Below are 16,516 nucleotides of genomic sequence, written 5' to 3'. Positions count from 1 at the left end.
GAGCTGGGGTATCCTCGGGCGGTGCCTCTTCCCTCACTCGAGTTACCACCCCTCTATCTCCCCTACAAAGATCTCGCAATACCTAAAACATTTCATGATGAGATCAACTCTTTTGCCCACAATGTTTTAGTTTTTTCTTCCTGATGTCAATCTACCAATACCAGCGCGTCCCTCCACCAACTGACCTATCACAGTGCAGCACACTTCAACGTCACTCTTCCTCCTCACTCAGCAGTTCCCCTCCTTCACAATCTCCTGCTAACACTGTTGCAAGTCTCACTCATACAGCAAGTAACTGTCTGTCCACCAAACAACCGGACAATCACTTGATTGACTGTCTGTCCACCATACGACCGGACAGTCACTCGTAATTGTCTACCTCAATCTGACAATTGTTTGTCCGCGAAACGACCAGACAACTGCCCTCGACCATCTGCCCACGAACGGCCGGACGGTCACATAAATAGTTGATAGGATCCAATCACTCGATTTACACACACAGTAACCCACAACCTGTGTTTGTCACTCAAATACTCGCTCTCTCGTTCCCTATCTCGGGTGGGGTTGTCGATGACATCTCACAACTCCCACAATCAATGGTCGACAATTACCACTCTGGGTGTCTTCTACACCACAATCTATCTATCCCGGGATCTTAAGCTACTCATCGAGCCTGACATCAAGAAATCACATGGACCGCACGTGCTCACAGTCCGAAATCACAATCATTCAACTCTCATTCCAACTCCGCAAGACATCACACAATCAGACATCACACAATCAACCATCACCGCAATCTAACAATCATCCCTATTCATACTCACTCCCAGTGGCGGCTGGTGACATTTGAAAGTAGTGGGGCGTAAAAGTTTTTGGCGAGTGCTCGGTGGCGAGTGAGCCTAGCGAGTGAGCCTGACTGCCATGAGGTGGGTTCGAGGGTCCTAGGAGATCCTATTGAAATGCGGGTAATACGACTGTCTCTTTTCAAATTAATATGCAATGGGGCTCTGTTTTACGTATTCAGAATGGGGAGGGGGTGGTGTTTTCATCCTGCACCGCGCAAGCAAGTAGCACGGCTTACCTAAGACGAACTGGAAGATAAGGGATTTTCCCAGGATCACAGCATTTGGCCATGTAGTGAAGACACGTTTAGAACTCGACTGTATGGCCATTTGCCGCCTGAACAATATAGTATCCGGGCCTGCAGCTGCACATTCACATTCACATATAACGTTTTATATAGCAGTTCTTGCCGTTTCTAATTGTGAATAGCTAGCCCTGCTTTGCTGCCTAAGTCCTCCGAAACGTCAAGAAGCGGGGCAAATTGGCCCCCATTCCAATGCAATTACTGTCAAGATTACACAACAAAGGCCACCAAAAGTCAACCTAAAATGTCCAAAGACTTACCAAGACGACAAACAATTCTTGCATACCGTGAACATTATATTACAATTAAGCGTTGAATTGCATGAAGTGATCTGGGTGGACGATGCACAACTGCCTTCGTGCTCACAGCAACACTCCACTCTATCGGTGCAACCCATAATGTTCGAACGGCTAGTAAGAGATATAATTACTACGACTCGAAGTGGGCTGTAGTTACCACCCTGGAGCCGGATAGCCCGTCAGCAAAAAATAAAACACACAGTAGCGGTGTGAAGCCACTATCCTTCAATATTGACACATGGCTGTCACTCCAGGAATGAAAATCCACATCCTATTTGAATGTGGCCCTTGAATACTGTTGGCGGGAGAGGGGGCAACGATCGAAGAGTCACTACCCACCCCGTCGACTGAGACCTGTCTTTATGGACAAAAAATTGAATTGTTATGGAGAACGTTCTCATCATGGAAATGATCAGCGAAATTCGTATGCATTCTTTGCCCTCTGGATGTACAAATGCTCATGCCTGTAGATCAGTATGTTGCCACTGGACACGGTAAAAACATTTCTAAACAACCAACCAATACTGATGCTTCTAAAAGCATCATGGGTCTCCTTGCAATGCCTCCCATACAAAGGATCCCTTTGTCAGAGCCCACCAGCGGGACTTGGAGCAGGCCGAGGGGAGGGCCCCCATTTAATCCTACTACTCTTGGGGGCTATGGGCATAATTTCCCGTTAAGCCAATCAACCTACCACTTCCAACAGTCCCTCCAGGAATTGCTACGCAGTATTTTCTTTCATCCACCAAGGTACCGACCACAAAGGGCCTCCATTCGAAACGCCTCCAAAACACTGCATCCCCCATCCGAGCCTACTCTCACCAGATGTCATTTAGGGACACCAAGCAAGCAGCATGCAATGCCGTTAGACAGCGTCCCCATGCACTCCGTTGAAGCACCAACATTACCACATACAGCCCATGAACCGATCCAGTGACACCCTACCATCCTCTCTTACCTCCTGTTCTGCCCCTTACAGCAACAACTCGCCCATCCCTACCTCCCGCTAGTCCCTTTAAAGCTCGCCCACGCCCTGTTGTGGGAGTCGTAGCAGTGGCGGCCCTTGAAAAACAAGGCAAGGCGCACTTGTACTCACCGGTTTTAACTTGGTCAGGGACACCGTCACGGTGTTTCTCCCAGAGGTGTCTCAGGGGCCCAGATGCAGCTCGTTGAAGGAAGGAGGGAAATAGGAACCCAGCACAGACCGAAGGAAGCAGTGTTGGAAATCCCGCCTCCTATTCTCATAGGCTGACAGCAACAAGGGTCAGCCAGTCACAGGAGGAGGCGGGATCCTCGAAGGATGTTATGAGTTACGTCATAGATCCGGTCGAGCCGCGTATTCGACCAAAGTACTGGCAAAGCTGCTGCACTAAGTAGCGCCTGCTTGCCCTCACCACTGCTTCACAGACACACACTGCACATGCGGGATTTGGGCGGTATTGAAGTCGTCCACCTCGCATATGCAGCGTGTGTATGTACAGGGCTGTGCTGCACTGCCACCAGAATGGACAGTGTGAGTGCCGCAGCCTCAGACCTGTCAATCTCCTTCTCTGTCCTCTGGAGACTGGTGGGGCTCCGCCCCCATCGCCCTCATGCAGGAACCGCCGTTGCTCACTCCTCCACGAACTGTTGTTTCCGCCGCACGGTCACTCTCAGCCAGTCTCCGCCAAACACCGTCGTCTTCTGCTCCCAATTATCTGGACAACCATCTCTTGGGCTCTATGGGGTTTATAACTAGCTCTTCCCAAACTTCTCCCCTTACTACAGAGGTAACCGTCCTCTTGCTACCAACTGATAAGGCCGGGTTCTGCTACCAAAATTTTAACGAGGAACCCTAGGTCGATGTCTCTTTTCTACCTGCTGTGAAGTGTAAAGGGGAGAAACAACCCATTTTAGGCAATTCAACAGTCTGTAATAACTATAGCCAAAAGGATCACAGACTCCGAACTCCAAGTTAGTGAATTTATTACAAAGCCAAAAACAACTGGATGTACAAACACCTCAAGACGAGGTTGTAAAAATACATAGGAACTAATACAAAACCATATCTACGAGTAAGCTTGATCTGATGAATTATATAAAGGATGAAAAGTTCTAAAAATAGGACACACGCAAGGACAGCACCAATATTCAAATCAGACCTAATTTGCGGCTGAAAAGTGAAAAGCATTGGACTATCCCTACTGTATCTCTAAGATGACATCCCTACTTAGCATTTCCCAGGCAAAGTCAGTAATAGGTGTCAGCACATGAAGACTAACTAAGAAGCACATTCATGAAGTCAGGTAGCCAAAGCAATGGAACTCGTTCCAAGATGCTCTTTCCAGATCGATCTCCTAACCCCTTCTCCTAACTCTTCCTGTCTCCTTCTGCCTCTCCTCCTTTGGGACACTTTCCCTAATACAAAATGCAAAAATATAAAACACACTCACAGATCACCTCATCTCAACGGACACATCTCCTTCCACTCTCCTTCCAGTGTTCAATCCGATTACCTTGCTTCCCAAGCCTCCTCGGTGAGAAAGAACACTGGCTCCCAATTATAGACATTCCATTTACAAAGTATCGCTTCTCCTCCATGCCTAACTCCTAAAACAAAAGGCGTTAGTTCTAACTAACAAAGGCAGCTTTTTCCACCTGCAACTGAAACATGAGAACAGAGAAAAAAACTTGCATGCACATTATATTCGCTGACTACTTCTAAATGCGAGAGCTTACCAGGAAAATTACAATTTCAGGCCTACACAATTCGACCAACATAAGGAATAAACTAACAGGCCCTTCAAATGTACAACGTGAACATTTTGTTTAGGCCTTTACACATATATTTATATGCGTGTTAATAATGCTTTGCCATGCAACACCTATAATTATTACATTTTAAGCACAGTTCGTCATTTCCTCGTGCAATCTTCATCATCGTGCATGTTTAAATCAGAATGCACTACATTACACATGAGCTTTTTCATTAGGCAAATGCAATATACTAAAGGTTACAGTTTCAAATATAAATGCCATTTCATTTCTCTTGCATGGTACAAAATACTTTTCTATTCGTCCACTTACACATTTTTATTATTACGACACACTTCTAATGATCAAATTAATGCAACACAAGAATATATGTGGGTGCGAACTATCCATGATTATGATGCAACCCTACAAATTTAGAGCACCATCGTGCTCCATCAACACTTATCCTTCTGCCTCTACAGAGTAGTCATTGTTTTTCCCATTTATTTTCTGGCTGTCCATCTATTTGCTGGTCCTACTGAGACCCAACATCCTTAACTCAGTCCAAACGCTATTGACAATCAAATAACACAAACAAACAAACAAACATTGAAATTCCCTTATTTGGCATAAGGGCACAGATTTATTATAATTTCCTGTGACATAAGGATCATTTTATGGTTGTTTGTTGTTCTAATAAACGCATACGTTTATGTTGCCTCTTTTTGTTATATGTATATAATGTGTTTTATTCTTTAATTTGGTTCCGTCTTCACATGGGATATTATGCACATAATAATATATAACTATATGTATGTATGTATATATATGTCTATATATACATATATATCAATATATATATATAATATATAAAGTAATAATTTTCGCATACATTTTTGACTCTTTCTTTCTTACTAATTATGCTTTAACAGTACACTTGTATACAGCCATTGTTGCTTTGTGTTATGTTAAAATTGAGTACATCCCTACTAAGAACCACTGTTTTTCTAAAATAAAACTAGTTACATTTGGCCACGGCCATTGCGTCTGCCAATACTAATTATGCATTTCCTGGCACCAGACAGAGATTCTGTATCAGCTCGCCCACGTTCTATGCAAATTATGCTTCATCTGCTGGCAAGTGTGGGTGGTCTCTCCAGTCAGCAGGGAATCCCCATCTCACCCAGCTTTATATCACCTGTGAACCCCCCTGAATCCGGGCAGAATTCTGTTTAAATTCATGAAAAATGCTGTCACATATTTGTTAAAAATGCTGTCACATATTTGTTAAAAATGCTGTCACATATTTGTTAAAATGTTAACTGAATGAAACAGAAAAGCAATAATAACTTTAACTTAAATTTCTATGTACCGCACAAAATATTTTCAACGATTGCTCTTCACTTCGTTTGAACTGAATGCTTGATGTTTACATGTTCAACATTACTGACAACATAGCACTTTAATTTACCACTTGATGATGTTTTGTTTTAATATGTATTGCTATTGTTTTTCTCATGCAAGCCCCGGCAAACTTATGTCGAAGCAGTTTAAAATAATTCAAGGTAAGCAATGTTTACGTTTTTCTTTGAATTGAAATGCTGTCAGCAGTGGAAGTTATTTTTAAATTTGGTTTATAAATGCAGCTTATTTTAGAGAGGTAATGTAAACTGTAATGCAAGAGAATCAGAACTGCTTGTTTTATATAGTACAACTTCGACCCGAAGATTATGGGTGCTCTTTACATGAGCACCACTTACATTACACAAGGGCACATCAATTTTTGTCAGTAGGCACGGGGAGAATAAGTGATTTGCTCAGAATCACAGGATGTTAAGCCGAAGCCGAGACTCAAAACTGGTTCCTCAGCTCCAAAGTCAGCAGCCCTGGCCGTTACATCCCATCATCTTCCCTCTCACAACATACCATGCCCAGGTATTTGTAGGTTTCGTAAATCCAACCTCTTGTGTTCAATATCGTATGGGCAGTGGCGGTTCTTGCGTTGGGGCGGTGGGGCGTTGCCCCACTTAATTATTTGTTGTACATTTCGAGCGCGCCGCTTTAAATTATTAATACAATTTCAACTTTCAAAGTTGAAATTGTATTAATAATTTAAAGCGGCGCGCTCGCATCACTCGCGGCGTCACGTGACAACGACTCGGACTCAGTGTCCGTCAGGCAGGAGGCAGCATTGATTTTCATGATGAGCGCGCGGCCGCGTGCAATGTGCGTGTGGTGGCGTGCGCGTGTTGGGTTTGGCCGGCTGCCTTTTCTCGGCCAGGAACCCAGCGTGCGCATAGTGGCTGTGCTACAGCAAGCACAAGGTGACGGGGGGGTGGCAAAAACAGCAGATCCCAGTAGGAGCAAAATGAGCGGCGAGTTTGCCTGCTCACGCCATGACGCCAGTCCTACGACAGCAGCATCTGTGTCCGGATTGGCTGCTGCTGCAGCCGAGGGGTATGACCAGTTTTGAGTTACGAAGTTGTTGGAGTTCAGTTGGCACCGCAATCCGCAGGGGTGGGAGGGCCCGCCCAGCGCCTAACGTAGCAATGGCCAATCAGTGTAATGGTTTATTATTAAGCCATGCAACTGATTGGCCATTGACAGTCCTTGTGCCGTTGCTGGGCAAATCGGCCACCTTCCCTCTCTCAGTCTCTCAGTAGTCGAGAGTAGCCTGGCCAGCAGCAGTGACAGTCACAGCCACCATCAAAGTTAATCACGACGTGGAGCAGTTTCGTGGAAAACGAGGAATTAATTAAGGTACTTAAATAGAAGACATAGTTAATTAAACATGGCCGCAGAGCACAGCTGGGGTATTTTACACATCAACAACAAGTGAACGTTTCTATTCTGTTAAATAAAGGGCGAAAGAAAAGTCTGAAAATATTGACTTCACCGGCCAGCCACTTACACATCCATGCACATTTACTATAAAAATCGAATGCTGGAAACGAAAAAACATAAGAGATTAAAGTAGCTCCACCACCGGCCTTTCTTCCTCGAAGCACTTACCAGTGCACCAACCATGTTCCACTGAGCTTACATCTCAGTGTGTGCAGCGCCTCTGCTGTGGAGTGTGGGAGTATGGGGTTTATGGTGTTTTACGGGCCGAATGCCTCGAGGAAGGGGGGGGGGGGGGAGTAGTCTGCTGTGACCCTAAGGAGCAGGAGCTGGTGACAAGAGAGAAAGTTATGGGTAAAGTGTGGCTGTGGGGCGCAGGCCCTGCCTGAAGTTCAGGGCACTTCAGCCTGTTGTTCTTGCTTCAGCCAGACTCGCCCGAGCAGAACACGCAGGCCGGCGTGACCACAGCTCTTCCAGTCATTCCACTTGTGAAAAAGAAGCTATGATCACCTTCCTAAGTAACATCCCAGGAGCAGATCTTTGTAAAGCTGCTACTTTCATTCACTCTTTCATTCAATCCCAGCAAGATGCACTTGCCGTCCAAATGTACTTAAAATACTGTTTCATTGGCTCCCAAACTACTGTTAAAGATTAAGAAACGGCTTTTTAAAGTTTGTGCACAGCATGTCATCTACAGCAGCACATGCTGAAAGCGGGAAACATTACTGCCCCTGTTTTTGCTAGCATGTATACAATCCAACTACCGATCAGTCGCTGTTATTGTGGTGGTCTTGTTTTACATAATCTAATTCTCTTGGTGTCTGCACATTGGGAGTAAAGCTATACTGTTTGCTATTCGCTATACTGCGTCCTAAAACGACAGACTGTAGCCACCCTTCGGCTGTTTGATAGTAGTGTTGTTAGTTGATTTTGCATCACTACAAATGTGAATTTGTGGTTGCTAGTGATTTGTGATGCTGTGCTGTGTATGACACTTCTATTACAAGAGGCAGCTTTACTTCCAAGTTTAAGTAATAGTCAAGCGTTTTTTTTTTTATGTTTAGAGTCACAGTAAGATTATTTTAAGCAAAGCAGTACCTTAGTGTGAAATTAATATCAAAATGTGCTTTCCTATTTCATCCTGAAAAATAATGATTTGAGTATTGCCTCTTCGAAAGATATTTTGATCTTTCTGTTTTTTGGTAGTGTTCACATTTCCACTGCCAGAAAGAGTGTTAAATCTCAGAGGTGCTGTGGAGAAATTGAACCTAGCCCGTGCAGATTTTGTTTTTGGGGATTAATGGGCACATTTCCCTTCTTTTTCTGTGGTATCCTTATTTATGACCATGTGCTGTTCTAATCAGAAGCATACAAACACTGTACTCCTTCTCGTAATCACTCACATTGTCTGTACATCTATATCTCTAAGGCCACGAATAACTCTGAAAGAATTGCATATCCAGAAATTAGACCTCTTGCAAATATTGTTCTTGGCACTACTTGACTGTTTGTGGGAATCGCATGTATCATAAAGCCAGCTATTTGATAATGTACTAAATTTAGATTTTGGTCTCTTAATTTGCGGTGCGTTTAAAAAACGGGATGGATCTAAAGAGAAGGTGCCTTACTATGCAGTAGGTCAGGAGAAGAGCAGCACGCACTCAGCATGCCTTAGGGAAGAAGCAGCGCGTGGCACCTCCGTGCAGAAACATCGCCTGGCGCATCTCACTTCTTCAGAGCAGGCACCTGCCGTGTCTCTTGGCAGCACAGGCTACTAGGCCAGGTCCTCGTGTAGCGCACCGAAGCCCCCCCTTCAGATAGCGTGCATCCCCGAGTCACCGGTGCTGAGGCAGCCCAGCTGTGCCATGTCGAATCAGAGGTGGGAAACAGCCCTGCCTTGGCCTCTGTGGCCCCTCCATTTCCGGACATCAGGCTGCAGACAGCTCTTTTTGGAGCACCCAGATGTGTGGGCCAGGGAGACACTGGCTCTGCACTACCACTGCCAGATTGACAAAATATCTTTCTGTAGCTTAAGGTTGGTGAAATAACATTTTCCCTACGGTAGCCACGTGAGAGATAATGATGATGCTCTTTCACTGGCAGCAGCAAGCCGAGATTGCTGGTGCAGAATAAAAATAATAATATGGGTTTGTCATATAATGCTTAATAGCAGAGGGGGAGCCCTATCTAACCACTGTGACAGGTGTTGCAGGCTGAGATGTGGGGGAGTGGCTATAGGTTGGCGTAGTGCTGGTCCAAGCTGATTACGACCAGCACTAGGTCTGCTTGAAGGAGTTGAGCAGCTTACACAGCAGATCTCTTGCTTACCACTGCAGAGTGACATTGCAGGTGGCATCCATCGGCAACAGCAGGGTAGTAACCAGCAGGTCTGCCATGGTCAGGCTAAGGATCAGTATGCAGATTTGCAATTTACGGGGCTTCCTCTGGATACTACATAGCACTGCAGTATGACTGGAATCTGTGGCCAGGAAGAAGCAGCAAGTGATGGCCATGCAGGTTTTGGAAGCAGAAGTGAAGGTTGACAGACATGGTGCATGGTTTGTGTAAGCGAGCACAGGCTAACACTTGACATGATGGTCTCTTAAACAATTTGGGATAAAGTGCTGCATAGACTGCTGTTTCTCAAAAAACACACACCTTGATATATTTCAAGAGATGGGCCAGATACATCTTTTGCTGCACAGTAGTGCTTTGCTATTCGAATGTGATAATTTGTTTATCTACATGTGGCAAATGTTAGTACCTAACATGTTATATCTTTTTGTTTAGATTTCGTGGGGGATGAAAGCCACATGCGTTTAAACCGCATTACACATTGGTATTTAAAGTAATCTAAGGGAGTATTCTTCAGAGGGGATAACGTACTGAAAGGGCTGGTGTGTGGTGGTCACTGGCGAGATGTGAAATGTTGTGCCTTTCCATTGTCACTTTTGTACTCCCAGGTGTGGCCAGTGATTATCTTGCATAATATATGGTACTGATTACAAAAATGGCAAAAAGGACCCCTTAACCCTCCTTGTGGTGGTCGGGCACACTCTCTAGGCTCGCTCGCCACCAGGCAGTCACCCCAAACTTTTACGGCCCACCACTTTCAAATGTCACCAGCCACCACTGCGTATGGGTCAGCCCACTTCAGCCATGGGCGTCGGACATGGGTTATAAAATGGTGGCTCTGCCCTGGGGAGTACATTTGGTTTACTGCTGTGGTGTTAGCTGTTTGGGTGACTCCATAGCAATCATGTCCAGCTGCTTAGGAAATTCTCGGTTTCCAGCAGCTTTGGCAATGCAGATAGTGCTGGCTTATAACTGACATTTATTAATATTGAAAATGTTTATTTATCACACAAATGTCCGATGGCTTCTTGGCTCTGATGTATCGGATATAAAGCACCCAAAGGTTCACACAGGAGATGAGAAAGGCCCTGGAATTGAGCGATTTTCTAAAACAAGTAAGATTCTCTTGGCTCTTAAGCAACCAGGGGAGTTTATTACACAGTTTACATTTTTTTTTTTTTTACATGTGGAATAAACAAAACTCCTCCCTCCAGGATACTTTATTGCATCTTGGTATGGAAACTGTTTTCAGTGCAGCGGAGTGCAGAGTTCTCTTTGGTGTATATCAAGTGAACTTTTTCCTCAAATATTCTGGTCCTATCCGGTGAAGTGCATTAGGTGTTGTGTAAAGAGCCTTAAAGGCCACATGTTTCTTAACTGGGAGCCAGTGAAGCTCCACTAAGGCCTGAGAGACTGATTGATATTTGAGTATTTGATAGAGGACATTACAATAGTCCCTCCTGAACAATACCAATGCGACCACCACCGATTTCTACGAATTATAGGGAAGAATTGTTCTCAAAGTTTTTAAGATGGAAAATTCTGCAGAGGTAAGTTTATTTATCTGATCTCTGAATGAAAGAGCCACATCAAAGATCACTCCCAGGTTCTGTACTTTCGAGACTGGAGTGGGAAAAGTTCCAAGAAACTGGGCCACCAGGACGGGTTCTAAAATGAGAGGTATTTTCCAAAAAGAAGAATTTCCATTTTCTCTGAGGTCAGCTTAAAAAATAATACATTTCATCCATTTGACAATCTCACCACATAACTATTGAAGTGATGGGAGACTTCCTTCTCATTGCTAGAAATAAACACAATCATGTCAGGGTATGAAATTATTGAAAAACGAAATTATTTAATCAATTTGGATGACGAGGCTACATTCATATTTCAAAAGTGTGGGGCTCAGTGACACCCCTTGCGGAACCTGGCAAGGCAGTGAGAAGGGTTTTGTTCTAAACTCCCCAAGGGAGACCAACTGCTCTCTATTCATAAGGAAAGATTGGAGGAGATTTTTTGCAGAGCCTTGTAAGCTATATTGGCTAAACGGTCTAAAATGACCACATGACTCACTGTGTCGAAAGCTGCGGACAGATCTCAACAAATGACTGCAGCCTTCCCCCATTGTCCATAATGGTTCTTATCTCCTCTGTGGCAGCAACCAGCACGGTTTCAGTGCTGTGGTTAGTTCTAAAGCCATGTTGGGCTTCATCAAGAATTTTGCTTTTATTCAAAAATTCTGAAAGGGTGGTGTTAATGTATTTTTCAAGGATTTTCGCTGCCATTGGAAGGCGAGAGATCATCGCTAATTATTTTCCTCTACAGGGTCAAGAGATTATTTCTTTTAACAGCGGCAGTATTGAAACTTCTTTCCATTGCCTGAAACGGTCATGATGCAATGACATTATTTACTAGAGAAGTGAGAAGGGCTGTAACCGTCTCAGCTACTGCATGTAGGTTTTTTGGAGGGCAGGGGTCTGACAAAGCTCTAGATTTAGTATGGATAATAATCTCCAAAACTCCATCTTTAGTAAGAAGAGGGAACTCTTGTTTACTTAATCCTACTACTATTTTTCCTGCAGCATCAATGTTAGTGTGGTGTCTGAAGTCAAAGTCATTGTATACTGTTTCAACATTATCCCTGAAAAAGTTGGCTAGAATGTCTTATAGTGACTGGCTAGGTGCCACTGTACTAACTGAACTAAAACTAGTGAATTAGTTGATAGTTTTAAAAAGTTCCTTTGAAGAGTTTTTTGCTTGATGGATCTTCTCAGTAAAATACAGAATTTTCTCAGAAATCATTAACCTTTTATAATCCTGAATCATTTGTTTATATTTCGTTTTTCTGGTTAAATTATAGTTTCTTCTCCATATCTTTTCTTGCCTGTGGCATTTTCTGTCTAAGTGCCCCAAACTTCTGGGAAAACCAGGGTGCTGTTGGCTTAGAGCTGTGACTTTTCCTGGATCTTAATGGAGCCAACCTTGATGTGCTGAATTAATCAAATTAGTATACTTAGCCATATCTGTATTAGGGTATAAGACATGTGTTTTAAAATTTAGCATCACTGAGGGAAAACATGCCTTCAAGATTGAAAACTGCGTTTGAAAAGTGACACGCAGATATTTTGTGGTACAAAGTGAAAACATGAGCTCTGAGATGCACAGATTTAAGCCAGACCGTTTTCAGGTAGCAATTTATGTAATCCATGTGCAAGTAATTCATAGTTTGACTTACATGTATTTAGTTCAGATTTTGTTCTCACTATGAAAATGTGATTTTAATTTGTGAAAGTGTTAAAAGTGTGCATTAATAGAATATAACTTGTATTAGAATTAGCACGACATTTTATAATGTTGAAAAACAGAAACCACTCTTAGTTTTTGCTCTCAGAAGGTTTCTGTTGGCCTTCAAGATAAGCAAATACATGTCTCTCTCCTTGTGAGGAGTACAGCTGCAAAATGTATAGCTGTGACCTCAGAGCTTTATCTCTGTAGTTGCTGGAAGGTTTAAACAAAGCCTCTTAAGTTCTTTGCTTTAGTGAGAATAGGAAACATACATTATTTTAAAAGTGCATGTTACATTTAATGTTTCTTGCTTAATTAAAACTTTTTTTGCTGTTTATGTTATGTGTTTAGTTAGAAATAATGCGTTTTTATTAGAAGGTTAGTAGATGAAATTATATTAAATAAAATGCAGAATGTGTAGTTGGAAGGGCTTCGCCTGTCTGATAAGATGACTTATGGAGTCTGCCCGAGGGGTGGAGTTGTCCTTGTGGAGAATGCAGGATTCCAGTTGGACACAGATGAAGTCATGCTGCAGGCTGTTGGTAACATTATTCTTTCATAAATGCCTTCCTAGTTTAGGAGTTTTCAGAACACTTGCAGGGCTCTTGCAGAGACCTTTGCAAGAGGCAGAACCCTTGTAGACAAGATGTAGAGACAGAAGGGCTGCAGAGGAGTTTCAGACTCTGATGCAGAAATGAAGGGAGAGAGCATAACGGAGGCAGACGAAAGCAGTTCAGATGTAGGTTTAGTTAAATTCTGACTTTTATTAAGATCCCAAGCTTTAAGCTCTGACTAATTGGCTTTGTCAAGGCTAATTTGTTTTATGCATGATTTCTCTTCATGGAAGGTTATGCAATTATTAATAATTGATGTAGCTTTATGCTACGGCTCGCTATTGCATTGTATTTCTTTAACTCTTTATGAGTTCTGACTGACATTATCTGTGCCTCTCTGTCCTAGACATGTGTTTCTTTATGGAACGCTTTTGTGGAAATTATTATGCTTGTACTAACTTATATTTTCTATTTTCAATTATGTAACCGGATTGATATCTGACTAATGAATGAAGAGTCAGAGAATCTTAAATATTTTTGGGAAAATAAATCCCCTTAAAATTACTCATAACATTCATTATTGACTAAAATGTTTATTTGCATTTGATGAATTGCCCGTGATTATGAAGGAGTTCCCTGATTATAAACGTTGGCCAAGATCTATAGACCTGAAGCGGAAACAAGGTTAACGGTAATCAGAGGTAACAGTGCCACAATTCCTAGATTTTCCAAAGAGAGATTACTGTGAGATTTCCGCTCCATCAGGGTCATTGGACAGAGTAGGTTGAGTGGCAGACAAGATATCCGTGAGTTTTGTTATATTAATTATATGCCATGCCCGTTTTTATGACCTTCACTGTATTATTTGATGAAAAATTTGAGCCAACTGTCTTTAAGCTGAAACATATAGCTTTATGGCCCGACCATGTTAATGGTAATATGGCCTCAAGCTGTAGATATATGGGTGGCTTGAAAATATACCATCTAAGACGTGGCTGGCCTTGTGATTAGCATCATTGACCACCTGGCCAAGATTAAAACAGCTAAAATGATCCATACGTTGTTCTGTATCTTTGTTATTTAAATTTTCCAAATGGAAGTTGAAGTCGCCTAAAATAGTATAATTCGCGTATTACAGGCTAGATTCAGTGAATTCATTTAGGGACCTCAAAGAAATACTTTAGGTCCAGCGGGCCTGTGTTTCAGGAGGTCATTAAAGGTTAAATTATTTGACAGTTTACAACTAAAGGAGAATTCTTTGCTAGCGGGGATGCTTCTTGGCTCGCAATGCATCTCTAAATGATCGCGGTAGTTGACCGCTAAGCTGCCTCCGCGTTTGTTGATACAATCTAGGATCTACCATGGTAATGGCATACCCCACTGGGATGACAGCATATAAATCGGGGTTTAATGCCTCAAATGAAATGCACAACAGACCTATTAGCTTTGTCAATGCATGTTTAATTTGTACTTTCAAAACGTTAACCCTGCTATTATACTGCAATAAATACGAAATTGTAAAAACCAGAAGTGGATGAGCTGATCACTCCTGATAGGCGACAGTCTAAGATCTACCTAAAATCACTCTGTGGCAGTGTACTTAACGATGATGTCTGCCCCCTCTGCTACTTCACCTTAGCTCCCTATATGTTCATATCCCTGTGCGCTCACTAGGCATTACCCTCTGAGCCTGAACTGTGCTACCCAGTTGCACAGTGCCCATTGCTAAGTTCATGCACATCCCCTGGGTTTTCTTGATGTACCTCACCAGGGGCCCTTCTGATGCATGTCACCCAGCCTTCCCCGCTGCGCATCATCATTGCGTGTCGATGATCCGCTTCATCCCGCTCCTTCTACTGCACTGGGTCATGGATGAGATTAATCTGTGTGCATCGATGCCTGTATGTTTAGTTGGATCTATGAGCATGGGTAATTGTGTGCCTCTTGAACCTTGTGAAAAGGGGGGTCTGTTGTGCGTTGCTCCATGTACCTTGTGTATCTTTGTGAATTTTAGTAAAGTCAGTCATTTTGACTTTGTCAATGCTTGTTGATATTGAAAATGCTTGATGAGGATTGACAAGTGCATATTTCACACATAATATTAAAGTGCTATGTCAAGCATTACAGATTGATCCTCTTCCAGACAGAAGGTATTTGCACTGCTTATCAATTTTCGTTTTTTTTTTAATTCATCGGATATCTTTTTTTAAGTTTTTAAGGTTTTTAGCACAATTGAAAAATAACCACTAAATGACTCGAGTTCGAGTTTACTAATTACTAATACATTTTCCCTTGCAGATAAGACTTGAAGCCACACTATGCAGCTGTCATTAAAGAAAACATGGAGAAGCATAGTGCAAGAAAGAAGACTGTGCATTTGAAGGAAGACGGAGATTTCCGAAATCTGTTCGCCTTTACGTCTAGCCTTTGTGTATTTTGAAACTTTTCAAGCTTCCTAATACTGCATTTGGCAGTTACTCAACGTGTCAATGTTAATTAATGCGGAGCTGCCGTTCTCTCACCAGTACTCAAGCCCCAGCTCACTAGAAAGGGGTCTGCATAACATGTTTATTGGCTGCCAAGGCCAACTGTGGCTGCAGAAGTATTTCGAAAGGCCTTGTATTCTAGAGCGCCAACTCTAAAATCTACATTTATAAAGAAATCATGTCTATTTATTTGACTTACGTTCAGATGGCCGTGGTTGCGAGTTCATTTTATTCACAGCACTGGGCACAGGGACAGGGGAACCAGAACACTTATAAGTAAACCAAAAACAATATTTAATTAACAATAAAATAGAGATACTTTAGGAAAGAAATGATCCCCTAACTTAACCAAGTATTTTTACTTCACACATTTAATTCACGCATTCACGAGATTCGGGAAATATTCAGGCAAATTAAAACACAAAACATATGCCATTCGTTACTTAGAACAACTTGGTGATTTAAGACTAGATACCCTGTTAGAAATGGGGGGTCTCTAGTTGGCAGTGGTATGCACCCTGTTTTAAGTAGGGACCTTTCCTTCTAGTCAGGATAAGGGGTTTATACACCCTAGATAACCCCTGCTTCTCTTCCAGGGGATCCTCATCAATAGTCATAAGCACTGAATATTCCCGCCCATGTGCGGGGACCCCGGAAATAATAAAATTATATATGTAAAAAACATACATATATACAGCTCTGTATATGTATAAACATATATCATTTTTTCCAAGCAAATGCAGCTCCCATAAAAGGCTAGGCAATGTAAATATACACATCCAATAACACACATATATCTATATATATGTATAAAGG

General features: G+C 42.5%; 1 protein-coding gene across 3 annotated transcripts in view; it reads left to right on the top strand.

Annotated features, from left to right (window-relative positions):
* Window positions 1–16,280, top strand: part of LOC146863027 (uncharacterized) — a 373,630-nt gene extending 357,350 nt beyond the window's left edge. For 2 of the 3 annotated variants that reach the window (XM_085642405.1, XM_085642406.1), the window contains 2 exons: window positions 5,704–5,744; window positions 15,513–16,280. In XM_085642405.1, the coding sequence (XP_085498531.1) occupies window positions 5,704–5,738 (35 nt within the window). In that variant the 3' untranslated portion in view covers window positions 5,739–5,744; window positions 15,513–16,280. The remainder of the gene's footprint in view (window positions 1–5,703; window positions 5,745–15,512) is intronic. The other variant, XM_085642407.1, reaches the window with a different exon arrangement.
* The last annotated feature ends 236 nt before the right edge of the window (window positions 16,281–16,516 follow it).

The sequence above is a fragment of the Triturus cristatus genome, chromosome 2_2 (assembly GCF_964204655.1).
Source record: "Triturus cristatus chromosome 2_2, aTriCri1.1, whole genome shotgun sequence".
Lineage (NCBI taxonomy): Eukaryota > Metazoa > Chordata > Amphibia > Caudata > Salamandridae > Triturus > Triturus cristatus.
The sequence above is the reverse complement of the archived record's forward strand: the minus strand, read 5'-3'. Positions and strand labels throughout refer to the sequence as shown.